Source organism: Macrosteles quadrilineatus, unplaced genomic scaffold, assembly GCF_028750875.1.
Source record: "Macrosteles quadrilineatus isolate MER2022 unplaced genomic scaffold, UCM_ALF_1.0 Scaffold_9__3_contigs__length_116548681, whole genome shotgun sequence".
Classification (NCBI taxonomy): domain Eukaryota; kingdom Metazoa; phylum Arthropoda; class Insecta; order Hemiptera; family Cicadellidae; genus Macrosteles; species Macrosteles quadrilineatus.
Genome location: NW_026542602.1, coordinates 111165320 through 111186797, shown reverse-complemented (window position 1 = coordinate 111186797; position 21478 = coordinate 111165320). Strand labels below are relative to the sequence as shown.

At 36.2% G+C, this 21478-nt stretch overlaps 1 protein-coding gene across 1 annotated transcript; it reads left to right on the top strand.

Moving 5' to 3' along the window:
- Window positions 1-783: 783 nt before the first annotated feature.
- On the top strand, window positions 784-20063 carry LOC129002959 (uncharacterized). Its single transcript, XM_054431097.1, has 6 exons — window positions 784-950; window positions 2042-2171; window positions 5852-5991; window positions 9820-10027; window positions 15952-16102; window positions 19145-20063. Exons 2-6 carry the CDS (start codon window positions 2043-2045, stop codon window positions 19843-19845), a joined length of 1329 nt encoding a protein of 442 aa, XP_054287072.1. The 5' UTR covers window positions 784-950; window position 2042; the 3' UTR covers window positions 19846-20063.
- Window positions 20064-21478: the final 1415 nt, after the last annotated feature.

Here is a 21478-nt window from a genome sequence, read left to right as displayed (position 1 = left end):
TTGAAAGAATTTTCACGGTCAGAAATTAAATTTTCTACAAGACACTCTTAGGCGTTTTCCGAAAATCGCACCCCTTCACCCCAGAAAAACGCCCTACTTTCAAAAATTTGCATTTGTTTTCAAATTTTTTATTATTTTTCACAACTTTTTTCTACCTTAGTAAATTTGTATTACAAGTTGCACATATGCTGTACATCTAAAGGAGACCATATTGAGCACCTGTAAATGGTATACGTAAAACACTTTATTATTTACTCTTTAATATAAAATTAACCTCATGTCCGTATGATTATTAGTTTTCAAATTGTAAACCTACGAAATCGGATGATTCTTTTTGAAACACCCTGTATAGCTAGTGGACAAGTTATTGTTTATGATTAGATAGTTTTATTTGGTTAAACGAGGTTTTAGATTACTGAAATAGTTAGAAACGAATAGTTCAAAACACGACTCTACAGTACACCGGACAGAACTAACAGTAAAATTGGCTTAAGCTGTTCAATAAGGATGGGAAATCTACTAAGAGAGAGTATATGACAAAACTACTGTATGTATGCCGTTATATAAGTTGAAATAGTGTGGCTACATGGTACTGTAGTTTAACCACGCCAACTGCTTATAAGCAAACAAGAAAAGAAGAAGAAGAACATTGGTCATTTGGAGGGATGGAACGGAAATACGGAATAGGATGACGATGAATGATGATAAGCGAGGTGGTGGTGATAAGCGAAAGCGATGCATGCTAGGCTATACTATATATGCAATTTACACTTTACACAAGCATGAACATTCCTGTTCCGGTCCTGTCTCATCCATTCCTGAGCGTTTGGGCTTGAGGACGATGGCTTAAAATGACCTGCCTATAGTTATAAAATCAGAATCAGAATAATTTCTAAAGCAGAAGCAGCTCCAGTGATTGTGGCAGCAGTTTTGTATGTTTTGACTTTCAGGTAGGTATTAATGTTAAACATAGTAGCCTAGTCCAATAACTTAGTGGTATCAAATTTCCAAATCTTCTCTCTTCCAAAATATTTTTTATTTTTATGGTCCAGAACTAGGTTGCATTTTAGAATTTTTTGAAATTTTTGGATGGTTGTCCTGGATCATTGGGCTTTTTAACCCTCGAGGAGGCGCTTCACCAGTAAAACAGGAGTGCATCGTGCATGCGGGGTATTCCGCAACACTAAATAGCATAAATTTTACCCATTTTACTTGTTATAACAAAATATTATATTTAAATGTTGAATAACGTAATCAGAAACCTAATTTCTTTGCTATTAAAATTGTTTGTTTAACCTAACTTTATATGAGTAATATTTCAAATAATCATATTGAGCAATTTTCTAATATAAAGGTATGTTACCAAAGAGGACGCGTGCAGAGTTTTGTTCCGCAATAATGCAATTATAATAAATGCAAACAAAATATATCTGATAATAATTATAAATGAAATAATTATTTTAAACATGTTTATAATTTTGTATGTATAAAATATACACACATAGTTTGACAATAGCGCATAAGGAAATAAACTCTGCCCTAAGGACTTATTCAGTAGGGCGCACGCGGAGTAAAACCTCCGCAAACTGACACCGCGTCTCTGAATTGCAACTGACAACAAAATGAGGAGACGACTGCCGAAACCCATTATGCATATTTATATTAACAAAAACTACAAGTGCGGGGGAAAACTTTGTAAGCGCCCGCCCGAGGGTTAATAAATGGTCCTAGTGAAATAAGCAGATTAAACGGATCACTAACATGAATCATCTGTTAAATCTGCTGTTAAATTCCACTTCATCCCATAATCATCCTGCATCATTCTGGTTTTTTTTTTTAAGAGGTTGGTGGCCTCTTTTTACTTGCCGGTCCACATAGACTAACCGCCTGTGTGTGGATAGTTTACAGCAAACCAAGGAGTGAGCCGTTACAGTACAAAGGTGATAATAAGCTTTTTAATAATGCCCATCTTGGTAGCGTTGTTATCTCAAAATACTGTAGTGATAAAATTGTAATAATAATTTCATTTGATTGTTCACAGAATGGCTCAAGAACCCAACCTCTATGTGGAGGTTGCCCTCACTGATCCTGATTACATAGTCTACCTTTTTGACCCTAAAGAAGAATACAATTGTTACTTTATAGTTGGAAACCCAGAATTGGGACCTACAGTAAGTAAAATTTTGACAACAATTACAACATTTCCATTAATCCTTTTATCTACTGTATCCATCAGACAATTTTATTAGCGAATTTCCCATATTAGGAATAAGCTTTTCCAGTAGGTCTCATGGTAAGACCTCGACCCAGGACCGATTTACTTTTTTGTTTTGAGGTCCCCAGCTGGGCCTCAAACATCTCTAGAGGCCAAAAACACCCTCCGTTCAAATGCATATATGTTTTGACGTCGGTTTTATTCAACCTTATATCAATCCGATGAATTCTATTAAATTTCAATTCAAAAATTTAACAAGTTTTTTAACCAGAAAAATACAAATTGTAAAAAAATGCATCATACAGGACAAAAAATCAACACTGCAGGACTATTGATAAAGAGTTCAAACTTGTGTTTCGTAAGGTCAATACTACACCACTACAAACATTACTTGTATAGCTATTGTTGTACAGACAATTTTTGTGCACAAAATTATTATAGTAGAAAACTATTATAGTATTAAATATAGAAAATACTATAGTAGAAAACACAAAAAAACAAGACCAGCTTTTTAAAAATGATAAGATATTTAAAAGAAATGTTGAGTACCTATATTGATCTGTTATGTTCATCGTGAGTATTTCCATAATCTTCGAGTCGACTCTTTTAAAGTCATCGGAAATTATGACTGTTATTTGTTTTAAAATAATGTTTGTAATTCTTTGCAAATTTTGAATTCGAGCAACAGGTACACTAGTATACTATGAAAACACAAAATCTAAAGTAATAATAATAGTCATTTTCTTATTTACATTTTATACAAATAATAACAACTAGTGTACATGTTGCTCGAATTCGAACAATTGCAAAGTATTACAGGAGTTATTTAAAAACGAATAACACAGTCATATTTAAAATGAGTTTAAAAGAGTGAACTCAAAGATTACCGGTGCGTAACTCAGACCATGTTTATCTTCGTAATTGATAAACCTAAAGCATTCCGGCCGGTTTGCTCCTTCTCAAAATGCCTCGCTGTGCAGGCAACACAGATCATTGATAGAGGGCCAATTGAGAACAAAAAGTCGTTTTGGGGTAGTGTTAGGGCGGATTTGTAATCTAATAGTTGAGCCCATGTAGCACAGATGGTTGGGCCAACGTTGGCCAACTGTGGGACAGTTGGTCGATGGTTGGTTGGAGCTTCCACAACCAACCAACCGTTGTCCAACTGTATATCTCGTAGTTGGGCCAACCAATATTTACAACTGTGGACCAACATTGGTTCATTGTTAATAAAATACATTAATATGCATTGTTGGGTATCATACATCAAGCCAACCGTTGTCCAACCGTCTTTCACTCCGTTGGACCAACAAAAGATACTTTTGTTGGACCAACGATGGTCCATAGTTGAGTTTACACGACTTTCATTCTCTGGGTCTAGCTTTCACAACATAATTATAATAAAATATCTGGTTTTACAATACCTTTATCAATTTACCAAGTTTTTGGAACTGATAAAGGTATTGTAAAACCAGATATTTTATATATTACAGTTCCGGGGCTACAACAATGAATTTTAATAATTATAATAATGCAAATATTTTTTAAATTAATATTCTTTAACTTATTTGCAACAATTTAAGGGGAAAGAGTAATTAATCATATAACAGTCAATTATAGCATTAATAATCTAACGGTAATTAATTAATCTATATTCAAATACCAGTATCCTCTCTAACTCAAAAAAAATAACTACTTATGATGCCTTAACAGATTAACAGAATCATATTATACTGTGTAGTATCAAAAATGTTTGAAGTATTGCGACCATTGCAACTGTCGGCTACTCTTTCACCACTTGAAAACTCTCTGTATCAACAATCACAGATAGCTCAGTGGTAAGGTAAGAGGCTCATAAGTCGAAGGACCCGGGTTCGAGACCCGTCTGGGCCAAAAAATTTTGTTCCAGCTTTTTTTCAAAATTTGTTTTTATGAACTATTTAATCAATTTACTCAACTAATAATTATGCTTTTCGTACTAAATCTTTATTATTTTGTGTGAAATAATTTTGGTTGGGCCATTGTTGGACAAAGGTTGGCTGGAAAACAGTTTAAAGAGGTGACATTTCTACCGTTGGCCAACTGTGTGGCTCCACAATTTACCAACGTTGGCCCAACCATCTGTGCTACATGGGGATTGTCCAGGGTCAGGTGCTTACTGTGATGAGTTAAGCCTGTTACGCGCCACTGTTCTGTAGCTGTGGTCGTTATCACGATTACACCTCCTGTCTATGTTTCGTTGTCGTCACGTCGGAGGCATTTAAAAGAAAAAAACAACAAATAAACAAATTATAGATACACAAAACAACGATAAATGCACAAATTTAAGTTACAATCACGCTAACTCGGTCCGTCATACCTACACAAAATAACGATAAATACAGAAATTTAAATTACAACCATACTAACCCCATCCGTCTTCGGGGTTATGTTTACACAAACTCAAATAGTAAATAAATGTACTCAATGCGTTTCATTGGATTGAAAAATAAATAACAGCAATTTAATTATACAGCTGATCAAAATGTAAACAATTATGTTCTTCATAAGGATAACATGGGACCTTTCAAAGCCACTGGGGCAGAGCCCAAGGGACTTTTTAAAAAATGTAAGGCCAGTTTGCAAATCTACGCGACACGCTCTTTCCAATGAGACGTCAATGGATAAAATCGGTTAAGAAATGACGGAGGAGTTCAACCGACAAAGTTTCATGTAGCTTATTAATTATATAGTGATAGATACAATATTTTACTTTACAGCTGTAAGATAACTCAATTTTTCGTATCGATGTAAACAAAATTGTTTAATGACCATCTGTTTTGATGTAAAATTGAAAAAGTTCAGACAATTGACATCAAAATTCAGCACAAACTAAAAAATTTTTATAGCCTGTTATAGGACAAAGGGTTTTCATGGGATATCATCCAAACCAGCAAAAGGCACATGTAAAGGATAAGAGCTTTACATTGATACCCAATATGCATATAAAAATCAATATTTAGGGGTCAATTAGCTGCACACAAAAATCCAACAAATTCTTTTAATAATATAGATACTGAATAGTTTGTGTAGGTCTGTTGCCATGCGAACCTCCACGAGGACGAGGACGTAGTCAAAACATGAAGCAGTAGATAGCGGCCCAGATCAGTGGTGATATTTAAAAATATTATCCAAGAGTCGTTTCAGTCAGCGGTCTGAGGATGGTCTTTTATTTATTTTCCCACTGGCAAGAACTACAAAATTAAATTATTTGAGTTACCTTGTTTACTAGCCTTTCTTCTTACAGAATATGTTCTTTCCTCCAATATATTTGCCACAATGTCCTTGTTGTTTAAATTCACTGACTTATTTCTGGGGATGTTTGGGGTTGCAGGTTGTTGAGATTTGTATTTATATTGTTTAATTTTTTTATTTAATTCCAATGCTACAAAAAAGGTTTACATCCACTATCCAGTTTCAATTGCACGCCCTTAATTAGCGTACAGGTTTTTTTTAAACTGTTTATTGATAGTTCTATTGGTCTATTTGATATATTGTTTTTTGCAGGAAGATTATGTGATTTTGTGTACATCTTTTTGATTTGCTATTGAATTTCAGTTGAATATTAGTTTTAATTTATCTTGTCTTGTTTTCAAGGAGAGGATTGGTGTTGTGAAGAAAATGTTATTGGCTCACAGTAAAGTTTTAAGATTATTATTGCAAGATTCTAAGATAGCTGAAAAGGGCGATGTCAAGCTCCTTGATGTGTTTCCTAGAACTTTCAAAAACTTTATGAGGTGAGTAAAACTATTTGGAGAAATGGGGTACTATAGCTACAAGCCAATTAATTGAAATGCAAAACTTATTTCTGTTTTACCTTCATTAAAAAAACCCAGTTTACTGTTTTAAGACGTAGGCCTAATAAGCTTTAAACACAGTACCTAGGATGAATGACCAAAATTGGACATTTTGAAATGCTGTATAATATCGATTCATGTTTCGAAGTATTCATACTCAAATTTGGTATTCTAGCAAAAAGCATAAGATCAATTGATTTCAGTAGGATCAGAATCCTAAATATTTCTGTGAAGTAACTAGGCAGGGATTATCCAGCTGCAACACCCCCCCCCCCCAGTCTTTCTTCTACATCATTGGCTGTTGGGGCGCGTGATGTGCGCCAATGTTTTGGTAATAATAAAAAACTAATACTTTTAAATGAACTATGATTTTATTGATGTAGAAATAAAAAAAAAAATATTAGTGAACTCTGTAACTGATTTGTGGTGAAATAAATTGCTATAAGGAAACTAATGCGGTTGTAACTAAATGTTAACTAATACTAAAAGTGAGATACGTTGAGGGATCTGCCTCTCACGTTCTATATATGAAGCTATGCTAAGTTGACGATGTGATGCTCGTCAATGCAATGACAAAAGACATCTCCCTGGACCCAGATTGGAATTACAACATTTGAAGAACTGGTCAAGGAAGGGCCCGTCCTTTCGCAGAAGGACGAGATTTATGACTCTGTGCATCTCAGACAGATCACAGGAATTGTCACTGGCCATGGCTTCCTTAAATTGCACCTGCATCGCTTGAGGATCCACAATGGAGACACTGCATGTAGGAAATGTGGGCAATCAGAGGAGACTGCTGATCACCTACTTTACGACTGCACAGCTCTGAATGAGGTAAGGGACAGTACTCTTGGTGCAATGACAAGGGGCAGACACCTTCCTCAGGAGGAGCTCATAGACAGGATGCTGAAGTTCATTAAGTAACTCAGGTTTTACAGACTCTGAAGTATCATGTGGGGAGCGCAAAAAGCCCATCAGTGGCTGACATGCAACAGGATAAGGTCCTCCCCTACAGAATCAATCAATCAATCAATCAATGACTCTGCGCTAAAAGCCGACAAGTGACCCTAGCAGAAAGAGCGTTTGGATTTAAATGTGACATTTGAATATGATAAACTATTTACGTACAATATTATTAATATTAAGAACATAAATAAAACAATAACCAATCATGATACTAAACACTGGCGATTATCAGCAGTCCTTGTGTTGTAGCGTTAAATAATCTGATAACCGTCTTTTCCAATCCACTTTTTCTACAGCCCTGCTCTATTGACCATTATTTAGCTTGATTTCTATTGAAAAATACATGCAGCTAGTTGGATATAGTTTGCCTGGTAAAGTTGCAGAATTGACCTAAGAAAAAATGCAGAAGCTCTTTTGATGGTTAGAAACTGGACCCAGCCTACCATGATTATTGGGGATGAATGTCTTAAAAGCCAGCTGTTCTTGGTCAGTAGCAAGGATGTCTTCTTATTCATTTGACACTCATTCTTCACTCACCTTTCCAAATAAGCACATTGGTAGTTTCTGTTGTTTGAATCTAATCTCATGCAGTTTTGATTTTTTATATTTTTGTTCAAGTTACATCACACTTTTGTAATTGTCTATTTGAAAGAAAAGTAGTTTTAAATTTATTTTCCTACATTTAGCTGACAAAGTGGTCTTCCTTGCACTGATTATATTATAGCAAAGTAGCTATAATTGCTTCATTTACTTACTCATTTTACTTTTGCCGCACTCCAGAATCACCAAACAACCAAACAACACAAATCAGTGTGCTTTTATTAGGCTGTAATATGTTGTAACGAGTCTTTTTCCTAGGGGGGGGAAATATTTGCTATTTGGCCGCGCACCCATTGTCGAGGTAAGCAAGCGTCGCAACCAAGCTCCAACCAAAATCCAAGCAACCAAGCAACCAAGCGCCCTTTGACCCGGCTTATCAGTATACCGATAAGCCTGGGATATCCTGGAACTTCAGGACAGTCTGGGACAGATATTTTTTCCAGTGTGAGAAAAGTGTGTCGCGATGTCTACGCTTTAAAATGAGTTGGCGATACTTAAAGATACTAACTACGAAATGCGTTTCCCATTTCGTTCAACGCTTGGATTTAACCTAAACCTAAAAATGTGTTGTATAGTGTTTGAAAGATTAATTACTTATGTGCTTTATAGTAACTATAGGAAAAATATAATGTATAACGAGAGTGCAAAGTGCCTTTGCTGCACCCGAGAAACTTTCCATACTTCAAATCAAATCAAATCATTTTATTGGGCCAAATTAACAATTACCGTATACAGTTTGCATTAGCCAGGTCAATACAAATATACTATACATCAATTACTAATATTTCTAATATTTACAATAATAATTACAAATTAGAGCTTTCAAAACATTTCAGGAATTCTTGGACGCTATAACAGGTTATACTTACTATCAATTTATGTTTTAATTGTTTTTTGAATTTTGAAAGGCTTGGTTCCAACTTAAGGGATAATGGAAGTGAGTTGAAAAGCTTTATGCCAATGTACATTGTGTGTTTTTTGAAAAAAGAAGTTTTGTGTTTAGGAATTGGCAAGTTAAATGAATTGCGCAATGTGTATTGATTTTTAGTAGAGAAGTCAAATTCAGGAATGTTTTGTTTCAAAAAGGTCAAAGTTTCTAGAATGTAGATGGAGGGAAAAGTCAAGATTTTTGAATTGAAAAAGTACTCTCTGCAGGATTGACGCCTATGCAAGGAGAAAATAGTTCTCACAGTCATCTTTTGGATTTTGAAAATAAATTTGGTTTGTTTGCTCTCAAATCCCCAAATTGCAACAGCATATGCCAGATGAGGATAAATGAGACCATAGTAAGCTGTCAGCAGCACATTGAGATTTTCATTGTTTCTGAGATTGCGTAAAACAAAAATTTCAGAACTGAGTTTACTTGAAATGTGTTTGGCATGGCTGCAAAAACTAAGTCTCTCGTCCAGGATCAACCCTAAAAAATTTACATTTGCAGTTGGGTGGACCTCAGTCTCGTCCAGGAGGAGACTAAACCCAACATCTCGTCTCTTATTTAAATGGAAATTTATAAGCTGAGTTTTTTCAGTGTTAATTTTTAATAAGTTGTCGTCAAACCATTGAATTAAATTATTTGCTTCAGAAAAAGATAATTGTTCCAGATTGTACAAAGTGGAGCTAGATATGGAAAGGGAGGTATCGTCAGCAAATAGTGATAATTTTGAGGATGTGGTGCAGGAGGGGATGTTGTTGATGAAAAGGAGGAAAAGGACAGGCCCCAGAACGGAGCCCTGTGGTACACCTCTCACAATGGATTTCTCAGCAGAGGGATAGGATCTCATGCAACCAGCTTCATCTATTGCCCTTATTTCAACAAATTGGCTCCTGCCGCAAAGATACGCTTCAACCCAGTCCAGAGCCAGTCCTCTCACCCCCACTTCATACATTCTATTAAGCAGCAAACCATGATCAACCATATCAAAGGCTTTACTTAAATCGAAGAAGAGACCAGCCGAATACTTACCTTTGTCTAGTTCTTGTATCACCTCAGTTATAAAGTTATACATTGCTGATGTGGTGGATTTACCTTTTAAGAATCCATGTTGGTTTTTGAAAATTATTTTATGTTTTTCTAGAAAATTCCACATCCGTGCCACACTTGCCTGCGGCTTGTGCGTAAACATTTCTCTCATATGTAGCAAAGCGCCAATTCGCACACTAGTTACACAAATAACTACTGCTCTGTTTTTATAATGTTTTCAGATTTGTTTATGGCCATGATATTACCCAGATGTTGAGTTTTAATGACGCAGATAACCTGTTGTATGTCGCTGACAAATACATGATGCGTAATTTGAAAAACAGATTGGCAACTCGTCTAATATCTATGTTGGACTACAATAACATTTGTAGTCTACTCAACAATCCTGCTTGCTACAATGAGTTGCAGCTGAAATCTGCTATCACTGAGGTTAGTATCTTACCAGTAATCAATATCGCTATCGTTGATAATTCGATACAGAAATGTATCAGTTCTTGTTTAAATCTTTGAACCAACAATAATTAATTCAGATTAATTATTGGCAATTCATTAGACGATGAAAAAAGTATCTATTTTATTAAAAGAATTTTTTGGAATTTTTTGTGCAGAAAATCAACCCCTAAATATTTACTTTTATAGGCATATTGGGTATCAATTTAAAGCTCTACTCTCTAGAGTCTAGATGTGCCTTTTGTGGGTTTGGATTATAGGTACCTATCCCATGAAGGCCCTTCGACCTATAGGCTTTTAAAATTTCATAGTTTTAGTTTGTGCTGAATTCTGTTGTCAATCATCTGAACTTTTTCAAGTTTACATTTGTTTACATCAAAACAGATGTCCATGATACAATTTTGTTTACAGCCATACAAAAATGGGGTTATCTGTAGTTGGTGATGTTTCAGTGAATTTAATCAAAATAGTTGTAAAGTTATTCGTATAAAATGTAAAGAAGAAAATTACGTTTTCATAGTATGTTTCATCAGTATTTGTAATTTTTCTAAGATACCTAGAAGAGATTTTGCACACAATGAAAATAATACAGCGCAATGCAAATAATAGGGGATGAAAAATAATTGTTTTCACCCTTATCAACTATATATCAAATATAATACGGATTTTGAAGTCACGAAGTGACGCAGGTTGCTAGTATTACTAAAAAAATGTAACTGACATAAAATTACAATGAATGAAGTAAACAAGCAAACAGATGTTAATTCTAACATATGTAAACTATTACAACAGTTCTTGATAGTGTGGCGTCAACTTAGCCACAGCTGTGTTGCCTTTGGTCTATGCTTTGTTTTCATATTTGTTGTGTAACAGCTGTTGCTTGTTTTTGTACAAATGTTCAGTTTTGATTATGTTATGATTCCACACACAACTTAATTCGTTTGTCAATAAAACTTATCTAAATATTCGTTCATATAGTGTTGATATTATTTCATACAGAATAAACATCACTATATTGGTGACCCCGAATAACGACAACAAGAAGCACGACATTCCTACATCAATATTACCAATATCGCTAGAAGAAATCGAAGCTCAATTGGCGAATCTACGAAAGCATCAAAATGAACTTTCGACCAACGTTCAGCAACGCAACGAACCTGGTAATGTATCAGTTAGTCGAGTAGCAGTAAAGCTTCCACCATTCTGGGCCGATCGACCTAGTCTATGGTTTGCTCAGGTAGATTCCCAGTTCGCCATCTCAGGCATCACAAATGATGACACTCGGTTTCATTACGTCGTTTCTCAGCTTGAAACACGTTACGCAGTGGAAGTAGAGGACATAATCACAAATCCGCCTGCAACGAATCGCTACGCAGTACTTCGTTCGAAGCTAATTGAGAGGCTGTCTAATAGTGAAGAAGAATGTGTTCGCCAGTTGATAAGTGACAAAGATATCGGAGATCGCAAGCCATCGCAGTTCTTACGCCACCTACGTTCTCTGCTCGGTCCAGCTCAACTACAGGACAACATCCTTTGAGCACTCTGGCTACGTCGTCTCCCTGTTAACATTCAAGCGATTCTCACAGCTCAAAATGAACTTCCACTTGATAAACTTGCGGATATAGCGGATAAAATCATTGAGGTTTCACCACAAGTATCAGTAAATGCTACGGCAACTCGTGAACACACAAAGTCAAGTGACGACCTCACTGCTGCTATTGCAAGACTGGCGCAGAGGATTGGCGCACTCGAAGTATCCCTCCGGCACGATCGTTCGACCAATCATAACAAGAATACATCAAAATACGCAAATCAAGATCAGCACAAATCTACAAGCCATATCTGCTGGTATCATGCCAAATTTGGTGAGCACGCGTCAAAATGTACTTCTCCTTGTTCTTACGCGGGAAACTCCAAGGACGGCCAGTAACAGCGGCGACTGACTGTCAAGCACCCAGCCGCAGAATTTTTGTCTCGGATCAAAAGTCGAATCTCCGGTTCTTGATCGACACCGGCTCTGACGTATCATGTTATCCCAAACGTCTTCTACGAGACCGTCGCACATCTACAGACTTTGAACTAAGTGCCGCCAACGGTAGTACTATCAAGACTTACGGAACCTGTTCTATGACATTGGACCTAGGCCTTTGCCGTAGTTTTGCATGGCAGTTCACAGTTGCAGATGTCAGTGTTCCAATCATTGGCTCAGACTTCCTCAGTTACTACCATTTGCTTCCTGACTGTCGATTGTTGCGACTTCACGATGCCACAACTGGACTTGTTACAGGAGGACAACTTTCCGTTACGACTCAAAGTAGCGTAAAATCCGTAGTCACTACTTCTCCCCTCTCTAAAATCTTGCATGAATTCCCTGAAATTACTCGCCCTCCAGGATTGCCTCGAGAGGTGAAGCACCAGACAGTACATCATGTACACACGACTCCAGGACCTCCTGTATTCTGCCGACCACGACGACTGGCTCCTGAAAAGCTCAGCATTGCAAAGAGTGAATTTGCCGACATGGTAAAATGTGGTACTGCACGTCCATCAGACAGTCCGTGGGCTTCACCCCTGCATCTGGCGCCAAAAGGAGAAAATGGATGGAGACCGTGTGGAGACTACCGTGCATTGAACGCACACACCACTCCTGACAGGTATCCTGTTCGACACATTCATGATTTTTCAAATAATCTTTCAGGCTGTAACGTATTATCTGTCATAGATCTAGTAAAAGCATACAAACAAATCCCTGTACACCCAGATGACATATGCAAAACTGATATCACAACTCCATTCGGCCTTTTCGAGTTTCCATTCATGACTTTTGGGTTACGTAATGCTGGCCAAACATTCCAGCGTTTCATAGATGAATTAACCCAAAACCTAGATTTTACGTTCAGCTACATTGATGATATTTTAGTGTTTTCCTGATCAATTGAAGAGCATGAGCAACATCTTAGGACTTTGTTCAAAAGACTCCATTCCTATGGTGTTATTGTAAACTCGTCCAAGTGTGTTTTTGCAATGCCCGAAGTGACGTTTTTAGGGTACAAAGTTTCAGCATCAGGTCTCTACCCTCCACAAGACCGAATATCTGCTCATCAGGAGTACCAACTACCTAAGACAATGCGGGGTCTTCGACGGTTCCTAGGTATGATCAATTTCTATCGTAGATTCTTACCTAAAGCCGCGGAACTCCAAGCACCTTTACACTCTCTGCTTGGTGGTGCAAATAGCAAGGGATCACTTCCTGTGCCTTGGACCCCAGAGACTGAGGCAGCGTTTCAAGCTTGCAAGTCTAGCTTGTCGTCGGTGACACTCCTATTTCATCCGAAACATGACGCCCCTCTTGGACTGTTTACAGACCCCTCTGACGTTAGTGTAGGAGCTTGCCTTCAACAATTTGTTGAAAATTCCTGGCAGCCACTTGGATTCTTCTCTAAGAAACTTTCAGCAAAGCAAAGCTCTTGGCCGGCGTACTACCGTGAACTTCTTGCTGTGTATGAAGCAGTACAGCATTTTCGTCATTTTTTGGAAACCACGGCATTTACCATTTTTACGGATCATAAGCCACTGATCTTTGCTTTTCATCAACGTCGTGAGAAACTTCCACCTGTTCAACTACGTCAGCTTTCATTCATATCCGAGTTTTCTACAGATATAAAACACATCGGAGGTTCAGAAAACATTGTTGCCGATGCTTTATCACGTGTAGAGGCTATTTCATGTTCATTGGATCCTGAGTCAATTGCCAAAGCACAAAGCTCAGATGACGAACTCATCAACCTCATAAACAACAACAATTCATCTCTCAAAATTCAGAAGATCCAAATCCCTGGAACAAACTCATTCATCTTTTGTGACACTTCCACAAAGACCCAAAGACCTTATATTCCAGTTGAACTATGGAAGAGGGTATTTCATTCGCTACATGACCTCAGCCACCCAGGCATTAAAGCTACTGCAAAACTTGTAGCGGATCGATTTGTCTGGCCAAGTATTCAAAAAGATTGTCGTAACTGGGCTCGTACTTGTGAGCGATGCCAACGTTGCAAGGTAACACGACACGTTCATGCTCCTCTTGGAACATTTTCTTTGCCATCATCACGTTTTGAGCACATCCATGTTGACATAATTGGGCCTTTACCACCAGCAGGACCATACAAATACTGTCTTACAGTCATAGACCGTTACACTAGGTGGCCTGAGGTTCATCCTTTAAAGGGGATTACTGCAGAAGAAGTCGCCGAAGGTCTAGTCTCGTGCTGGTTTTCTCGTTATGGCGCTCCTTCAAGAATAACTACTGATCAAGGCCGCCAATTCAAATCATCCCTTTTCAAGTCCCTTGGAAGAACTTTCGGCTCTGAAAGAATCAGGACTTGCAGTTACCATCCCTGTGCAAATGGATTGGTGGAGAGATTCCATCGTCATCTGAAAGCTTCACTGATGTGTCATCACGATTCATCCTGGCTGGAAGCTCTTCCGATTGTCCTCCTAGGTATAAGAAGTGCGTACCGCGAGGATATTCAAGCATCAACGGCAGAAATTGTTTTCGGACAACAGTTGAGACTTCCAGGAGAATTGTTTGATCTCTCTGTTGACGGACCCAGGCATGAAGATCCTACTGATTATGTAGTACGGCTCCGTCAACACATGTCTTCAATCAAACCTGTCCAAGCTTCACGCCACGTCAAACCCAAAACTTTTATATATCAGGATCTTAGAAAGTGCACCGATATTTTCCTAAGAGACGACTCTGTGAAACGTGCTCTACAGCTTCCTACAACGGACCATATCCTGTAATTTCTCGTGATGAAAAATCCGTAGTAATATCACAGAATGGCAAACAAGTGCGAGTGAGCTTAGACAGGGTGAAGCCTGCATATATGTTACCCGAAAAGTGTAATCACCCAACTCGGTATGGACGAAATGTTAAGCTCAAGCTTCCTGGACTTCCAGTCTCTGCGGGGGGCTGATGTGGCGTCAACTTAGCCACAGCTGTGTTGCCTTTGGTCTATGCTTTGTTTTCATATTTGTTGTGTAACAGCTGTTGCTTGTTTTTGTACAAATGTTCAGTTTTGATTATGTTATGATTCCACACACAACTTAATTCGTTTGTCAATAAAACTTATCTAAATATTCGTTCATATAGTGTTGATATTATTTCATACAGAATAAACATCACTATAATAGCAATAGATTCTTAACTTTTGGGATTGATACCTATTCAATTTCGCAATTAGTTATAGCTGTCCAAAATGAACAATAAACTCAGGCTTAAAAAACAAAAGTTTTTGAAGCGTGTGGTATTATTTATTTGTGTGTATATATATTGCAAAGGGGCGCTACTGAGTGAAAATTTAAAAACGTACGTTTTCCATAGACCTTTTACGTCCCTGGCCTTTTACTTCGTAGATACTGGATTTGTAGTTTATTATTATGTGTTTCAATATTTCTTGGGACGGGGGCAACATGTTACACACATTTATTTGGTTTTAAATAGGTTCTAGGTATTTTTTTCGCATTTTTAAAGTCTCGAAATTCGGCCATGACGTGTCCCTAGGGTACATTTTCCAACTTTCACGCTGTTTGTAGACTAATTATTAATGCCGAAATATATAAAGCCATATTTTAATGTCATCAATAGTTATTAAACTTACAAAAAAGGAGCATATTATAATTTTATTATCATTGCAAACTGACTACCATGACAAAATAAGTCTGTCCCTCGATTTGGCGTCACGACCATTTGGGAAAAATTTGCAACTTTGGAGCACGACAGTGGCAAGGTTGGCGTCGATTGCGGGGGTCAAAAACGGGCCTGTATTGAATAACCTTTAGTAGTTAGTTTTGGCAATTGGACTGTGTGATGATGATGTCAATCAAATATTTCTTTATAGATTCTACAGACAGAGACAAACCAAGTGTTAACTAGTCCTTGCTTCCCTGATCTCTCCCCAAATGGTTTCTTAAAAATTTTGGAACAGGAGATTTGTAATGTGGCTGAGATTGAGCTCTGGAGGTCTGCCATTGATTGGGCCAAGAATCGAGGTAATTATGTAATATGTACAGACTGTTTTGTGTTAATAATATTTCAAAATGAACAAAAACAATTTTAAACCAAATTCTCAGGGTAGTTTAATAAAATGTACATATATTTGAACATGTATATGCATACATATATATATATATATATACATATATTGCACATATACTTAGTCTATATATTTAAAGCTATAAATCAGAAACAGAAAAAACTACAATCATGGAACGATTATTATCTATCTATTACTTATTTGATACTCAAGCAGGTTTGTTGTGACAATTACTCCTCCGAAACTACTGAACCAATTGACATGTTTTTGGTGTCATTGGAAAGAGGGTAACGTGGGAAATAATTAGAGAATGAGGCCATGTCCTATTTCTCCATAAGATTAACATGGGAACAAACATTGTTATGAAACTCCAGCTGTTGTCAGAAATTAAAAGTGAGAAGAAGAACATATGTTTATTGTAAATCTATATATATCAAATCCAATGTATGTTTGTTTGTTTGTTTGTCCTTTATAAACTCCAAAACCGCTCGACAGATTGTAATGAAACTTTCAGACATTATTAAGCATTATTCAAGAATGGTTTGTGTGAAGTTTGGTGCAGATCCGTCAAAAGGGCTCCGCCCCAGTGGCTCTGGAGTTTCCCATGTTAACCTTATGAGTACTCATATTTAAATGGAATTAAAGAATCTTAACAGCTGATTCAACCGTTCAACTAAACAATTTGATTCTGTGATGTTCAATAGCATTAAAAAGTTAATAGGTTTACCAAAAGGGTACAGCACTATTACTTTTTTTAAATTATGACAACAGCGCAACCAAAAGGTGAGTGAGCGTAGCGAACGAACTTCGACCTGGAGGCGAGTTAGCGTAGCGAACGAACTTCGACCTGGAGGCGAGTTAGCGTAGCGAACGAACTTTAACCAGGACGTGATTGAGCCATGCGAACGAACACATCTTGGAAATGAATTTTGACATAAAACCACATTAGGACAGGATGACGTCTGTCGGGCCAGCTAGTAGTAAATAAGTTTGCTAGTTTGCTACAAACATTATTTACTGACTTGGTTGAAATAAAATATTTACTGTTTGAATTTGGGTTGGCGTTAATATTACATTGGAAAAAAGCGAGAGAGCCTTGATAATTTGATATAACGTACTAAACAGAAATTGAATGAACACTGCTGCATTTCTTAGTAATTATTGAAAGAGCTGATTTGCAAACTATGGAAACATAGGAAAGTCATAGATCAACACCACAAAGGAGAAGAAATAGAAATAATGTTGTTGTTTTTTTTTAAATTTCTAATCGTTATTATGGACAATCTAATGGGGCATTTTCCCTCCTCTCCCTTAAAAAAAAAAAAACGGGCTATGAGAAAAAAATCAGCTTTTAAAAAATGATAAGATATTTACAAGAAATGTTGATTATATCAATCTGTTTTTTGTACATCTTGAGTATTTCCATAATCTTTGAGTCAAATCTTTTAAGTCATCAGAAATTATGACTGTTATTCGTTTTAAAATAACGCCTGTAATACTAAAAAATTGCTCAAATTCGAGCAACAGGTACACTAGCTAGTTAATATTACTCAAAATAGAATAATTAATAGACCGACAGCGGTGCTGCGGTTGTGGCGTCCATCGCTAGGAGTGCCATAGTTACGGCGCACACCCCTGGCAGGTGAGGAGCACACCCCTGCAGGTGAGGAGCCATATGCTACCAGCAGATGCTGCAGCAGTGTGCGCTGTAACTATATGACACTCCTAGCGGTGAAGGCCAGAACATATGCTAACCGCAGCTCTGCTGTCGGTCTATATTTATTCTATTTGTCTATGGTTTTAGTTACTCTATCACTCTATCTCTATGATATGGTGGGTTGGGTCAGATTCTAGATCCTGAAACACAATGATAAATCTTTTTTACTAATCATGGTTTAAAATGTCTGTAATAATCCCTCAAATTACCAATAAAATGGCTATGTTAATTTTACAGTTTTTGAAATTTCCTATGTAAACTTTCAGCGTACAACACAGATTTAATTTACTAAGTTATTTGTTTGTTTTTTAGCTCTACAAAATGGTTTGGAAAGATATTGTGAAATTTTATGTTTGACCTCATGGTCAAAAATAGGATAATCCAATTTTTACCCCATAAAACCCCTTTCCCATAGTCTTATTATAAAATAAACATAGATTTCAAGTTAGTACGAAATTCCATCAAAATCAGATGATTCTGAATCTTGGTTAAACAACTTGTTGACTGTGACCTTTCCATGGTCTTGTATTGTGTTAACCACAGCATAAAAAAGCTTGATATATGTTCCACTTTTCAAAACAATCAATTACATGGATTAAATCATACTTAGAAAACCGGTTTCAAAGAACTGTAATTTTGAAAATTATTTAATATCAAAGTATCCTTGGGAGAATATTAAAATTGGTGTTTCATAAGGGTCTATCTTAGGACCTTTGCTCAAAGTATATATAAATGATTACCTAGAAATGTTTCATCAACAATTCAACAATTAACTATCTTAAATTCAGACGATACAACTGCAATGATCGAAGTCCCAAAGTGTTAATTTTATTCTCCATTTCACTTTGGATCATACTTTCTTTGAATTCACCAGCTGGTTTGAAGCTAATGGACTAAAACTTAATCAAAATACAACTCAAATATAAAATTTTCCTAATGCACAGTCTAAAGAAGAATTACAATTCAGAAATCATCCTTCAGTACCAGCTGATACCGAACACTGAAAAGAATTTTGGCACTGCAAAATCCCTTAGTTTGGAACTGGCTATTAATTTTTCTTGGACTAACTGTATAGATAATATTATTAGTAAATGACATTCAGCCTGTTATCAAATGCTAGTTCTACATAATTACAGACCTTAAAACTAGAACTAATATTCACTATCCTTTTTTTTAATTATATACTATGGGATTGAGTTGTGGGGACTATCATGTGATTCAGTTTAAGTTTTTAAAGTACCGTACAGACCCTTGTTGTTTCAAAACTTTTCTTTATTTCAGGAGGATCAGAGGATGGGAACGTTTTGAGAAGTGAACTGAATGAGCACCTAAAACACATTCGAGTTTGTTCTATGTCTGATGAAGAAATATTGACTGAAGTGCTAACCAAAGAAGTACTCACACGTAGAGAACTGAAATTTATTGGCGAAACTCGTAAAACAAGAAAAGCACATCCTAACTTGAAAACGGTTTGCAACAAAGTAATGAAAAGGGTTTGCCCTTTTGTTCAATCAGAGTTGACTGAACTATCTCTACGCTGCGGAAGTGCCCATGGAAACAGTTCAGACTCAAAATTCAAACTCAGAATTGAGAAAGCGGGAATAGAACTGTGCTCTGTAGAACTTGACAGTTCAGAGATGGAAGCTCATCAGTGCAAATGCACTATATCTGTGAGACGAGAGGGTGAACCACCAGATATTGTTGAATTTCAAGGACAGCTCAACAAAGATTCCTCTTGCCTTGTTCCACTCCTTATAGAGAACGAGTATGTCCGGTTGCTGCCAAACTCCAACTATTTGATCAACTTTAAATTGTCATGCTCTTCCACTCATGTAGCAATGCATCCATCTTTTGGCTTTTCCCTTTGGGTGACAGGAGACCACTTTACAGTCAATTTTGAATCAAATTCTGAAGGAAATAAAGTGGTTCATGTTAAGAAAATCTGGTACAAAACACTGACTCAGAGAGTGGAAACTGTTTAGACTGCTATTGGGAACATGTGGTCTAGCATTTCAAACAAAACTCCAAGATAAAAGTAAGCCTAAAGAATAAGTGATGTACCAGTGAATTTGTTTCATCTGTCTTACATCAGATGAAACATCTCCTGATCAAATATTTTTGAATTTTAATTAAGTAGCTTTGGTGCAGATGAGATAACCATTAACAAAATTTATTGATGGTAAAATAAGAAAAGAAAAACTATATATATGGAATATGTTGTTTTTGTAATTGTTATTGGTTTTGTTTGAAATTATAATATTCAATAGTAATATGCTTTTGTGATTTAAGTGTTAAAAATCTGTAGTAATATAGTATGATCTTTATTTTTTTCTCTTATACTGTTAGATGAGAAAGGTTTGACTACAAAGTACCATTTTACTTATGAAAAGCTAAAAGTAATAATTTATTTTTGTAAAAAAATACAACCGACTTCAAACGCTCTAAAAAGAATGAAATAATTTCAATAAAGTAAACTTTTGTATTAGGCAAGCTCAAGTATTTTAAGTCGGCGCGGCTCTATGATGATTTTTGATACAAAATTGAAATAGGGTGTCCATATTGCAGGTGACTATCTATAACTAAAGGTGTTAATCTGCATGTCTTTTTCATAGTTATGCGTTAAGTGTTATTTTATTACCGTAATCAGAGATCGGCATTATAGTGGTATTAACGAGTATCTTTAAAAAGATTATAACGCATTTAGATGTTTCTAACTTGGAAAAGTAACGTTTTAATACTAAACTAGCTTCTTTTCCCTATCACAATATCAAACTAAATTATTTTTCTATTCATATAGAACATTTGTGTGTGTTATTTTCATAATGCATTTATTCTGAAGTAAACATAAAATACAAGAAAATATTTCCTTTAATATATAAACAAAACAGTTCAGTATGTTTTTTATATATTTATGTTATCCAGCTACAATTGATTGATTTTCAAAATACACACACAATATTTAATTTCAATCATATTTGCAGTTTGAGCCGCGCCGACTTGAAACACGTGAGCTTGCCTAATACAAAAGTTTACTTTATTGAAATTATTTCATTCTTTTTAGAGCGTTTGAAGTCGGTTGTATTTTTTTACAAAAATAAATTATTTCATGATTTTTAGTGACTGTATAATTTTTTGTATATTAATTACTTGAGGTTTTTTGATAAGCAAAACTGTTTGAAACAATCAAAAGTTCCACAGAACAATCATTATTTTAAAACTGCTTGAGTCACCTGTTCAGGTTACATAATCAATGGGTATGAAAATAAACATTTTTAGATATTCCTTAAGAAAGAAAGAGTTGTCCATTACATTAGGCCTAATGAAAAACTAATTGTCTTTTCTAGATACATTGAAATGTCAGACACCATCGTTTCCTGCAATCGGTGTAATTCTATACATTATAAAAATAAGTACAGTAACGTCTCAAGCCTTTTGGAACAATATGAAAGTTATTCCTCAGCTACCAGCACTAAAAAATCTCCCAAAAGTGAAAAATTGATCGTTAACACGTATAGTACCTTTGGAAAATATTATATGAAAGATTGGTTCAGCTAAAAGTGGTGTAAGTCATGTAGGGGGTTTTGTTTGCTCAATATATAGCCTAGTCGAAATTGC

Coding starts and splice junctions, on each gene's coding strand:
- LOC129002959 (XM_054431097.1), top strand. CDS start 2,043: ATGGCTCAAGAACCCAACCTCTATGTGGAGGTTGCCCTCACTGATCCT. Junction 2,172..5,851: donor ACCCAGAATTGGGACCTACA/GTAAGTAAAATT, acceptor CTTGTTTTCAAG/GAGAGGATTGGTGTTGTGAA. Junction 5,992..9,819: donor ACTTTCAAAAACTTTATGAG/GTGAGTAAAACT, acceptor TAATGTTTTCAG/ATTTGTTTATGGCCATGATA.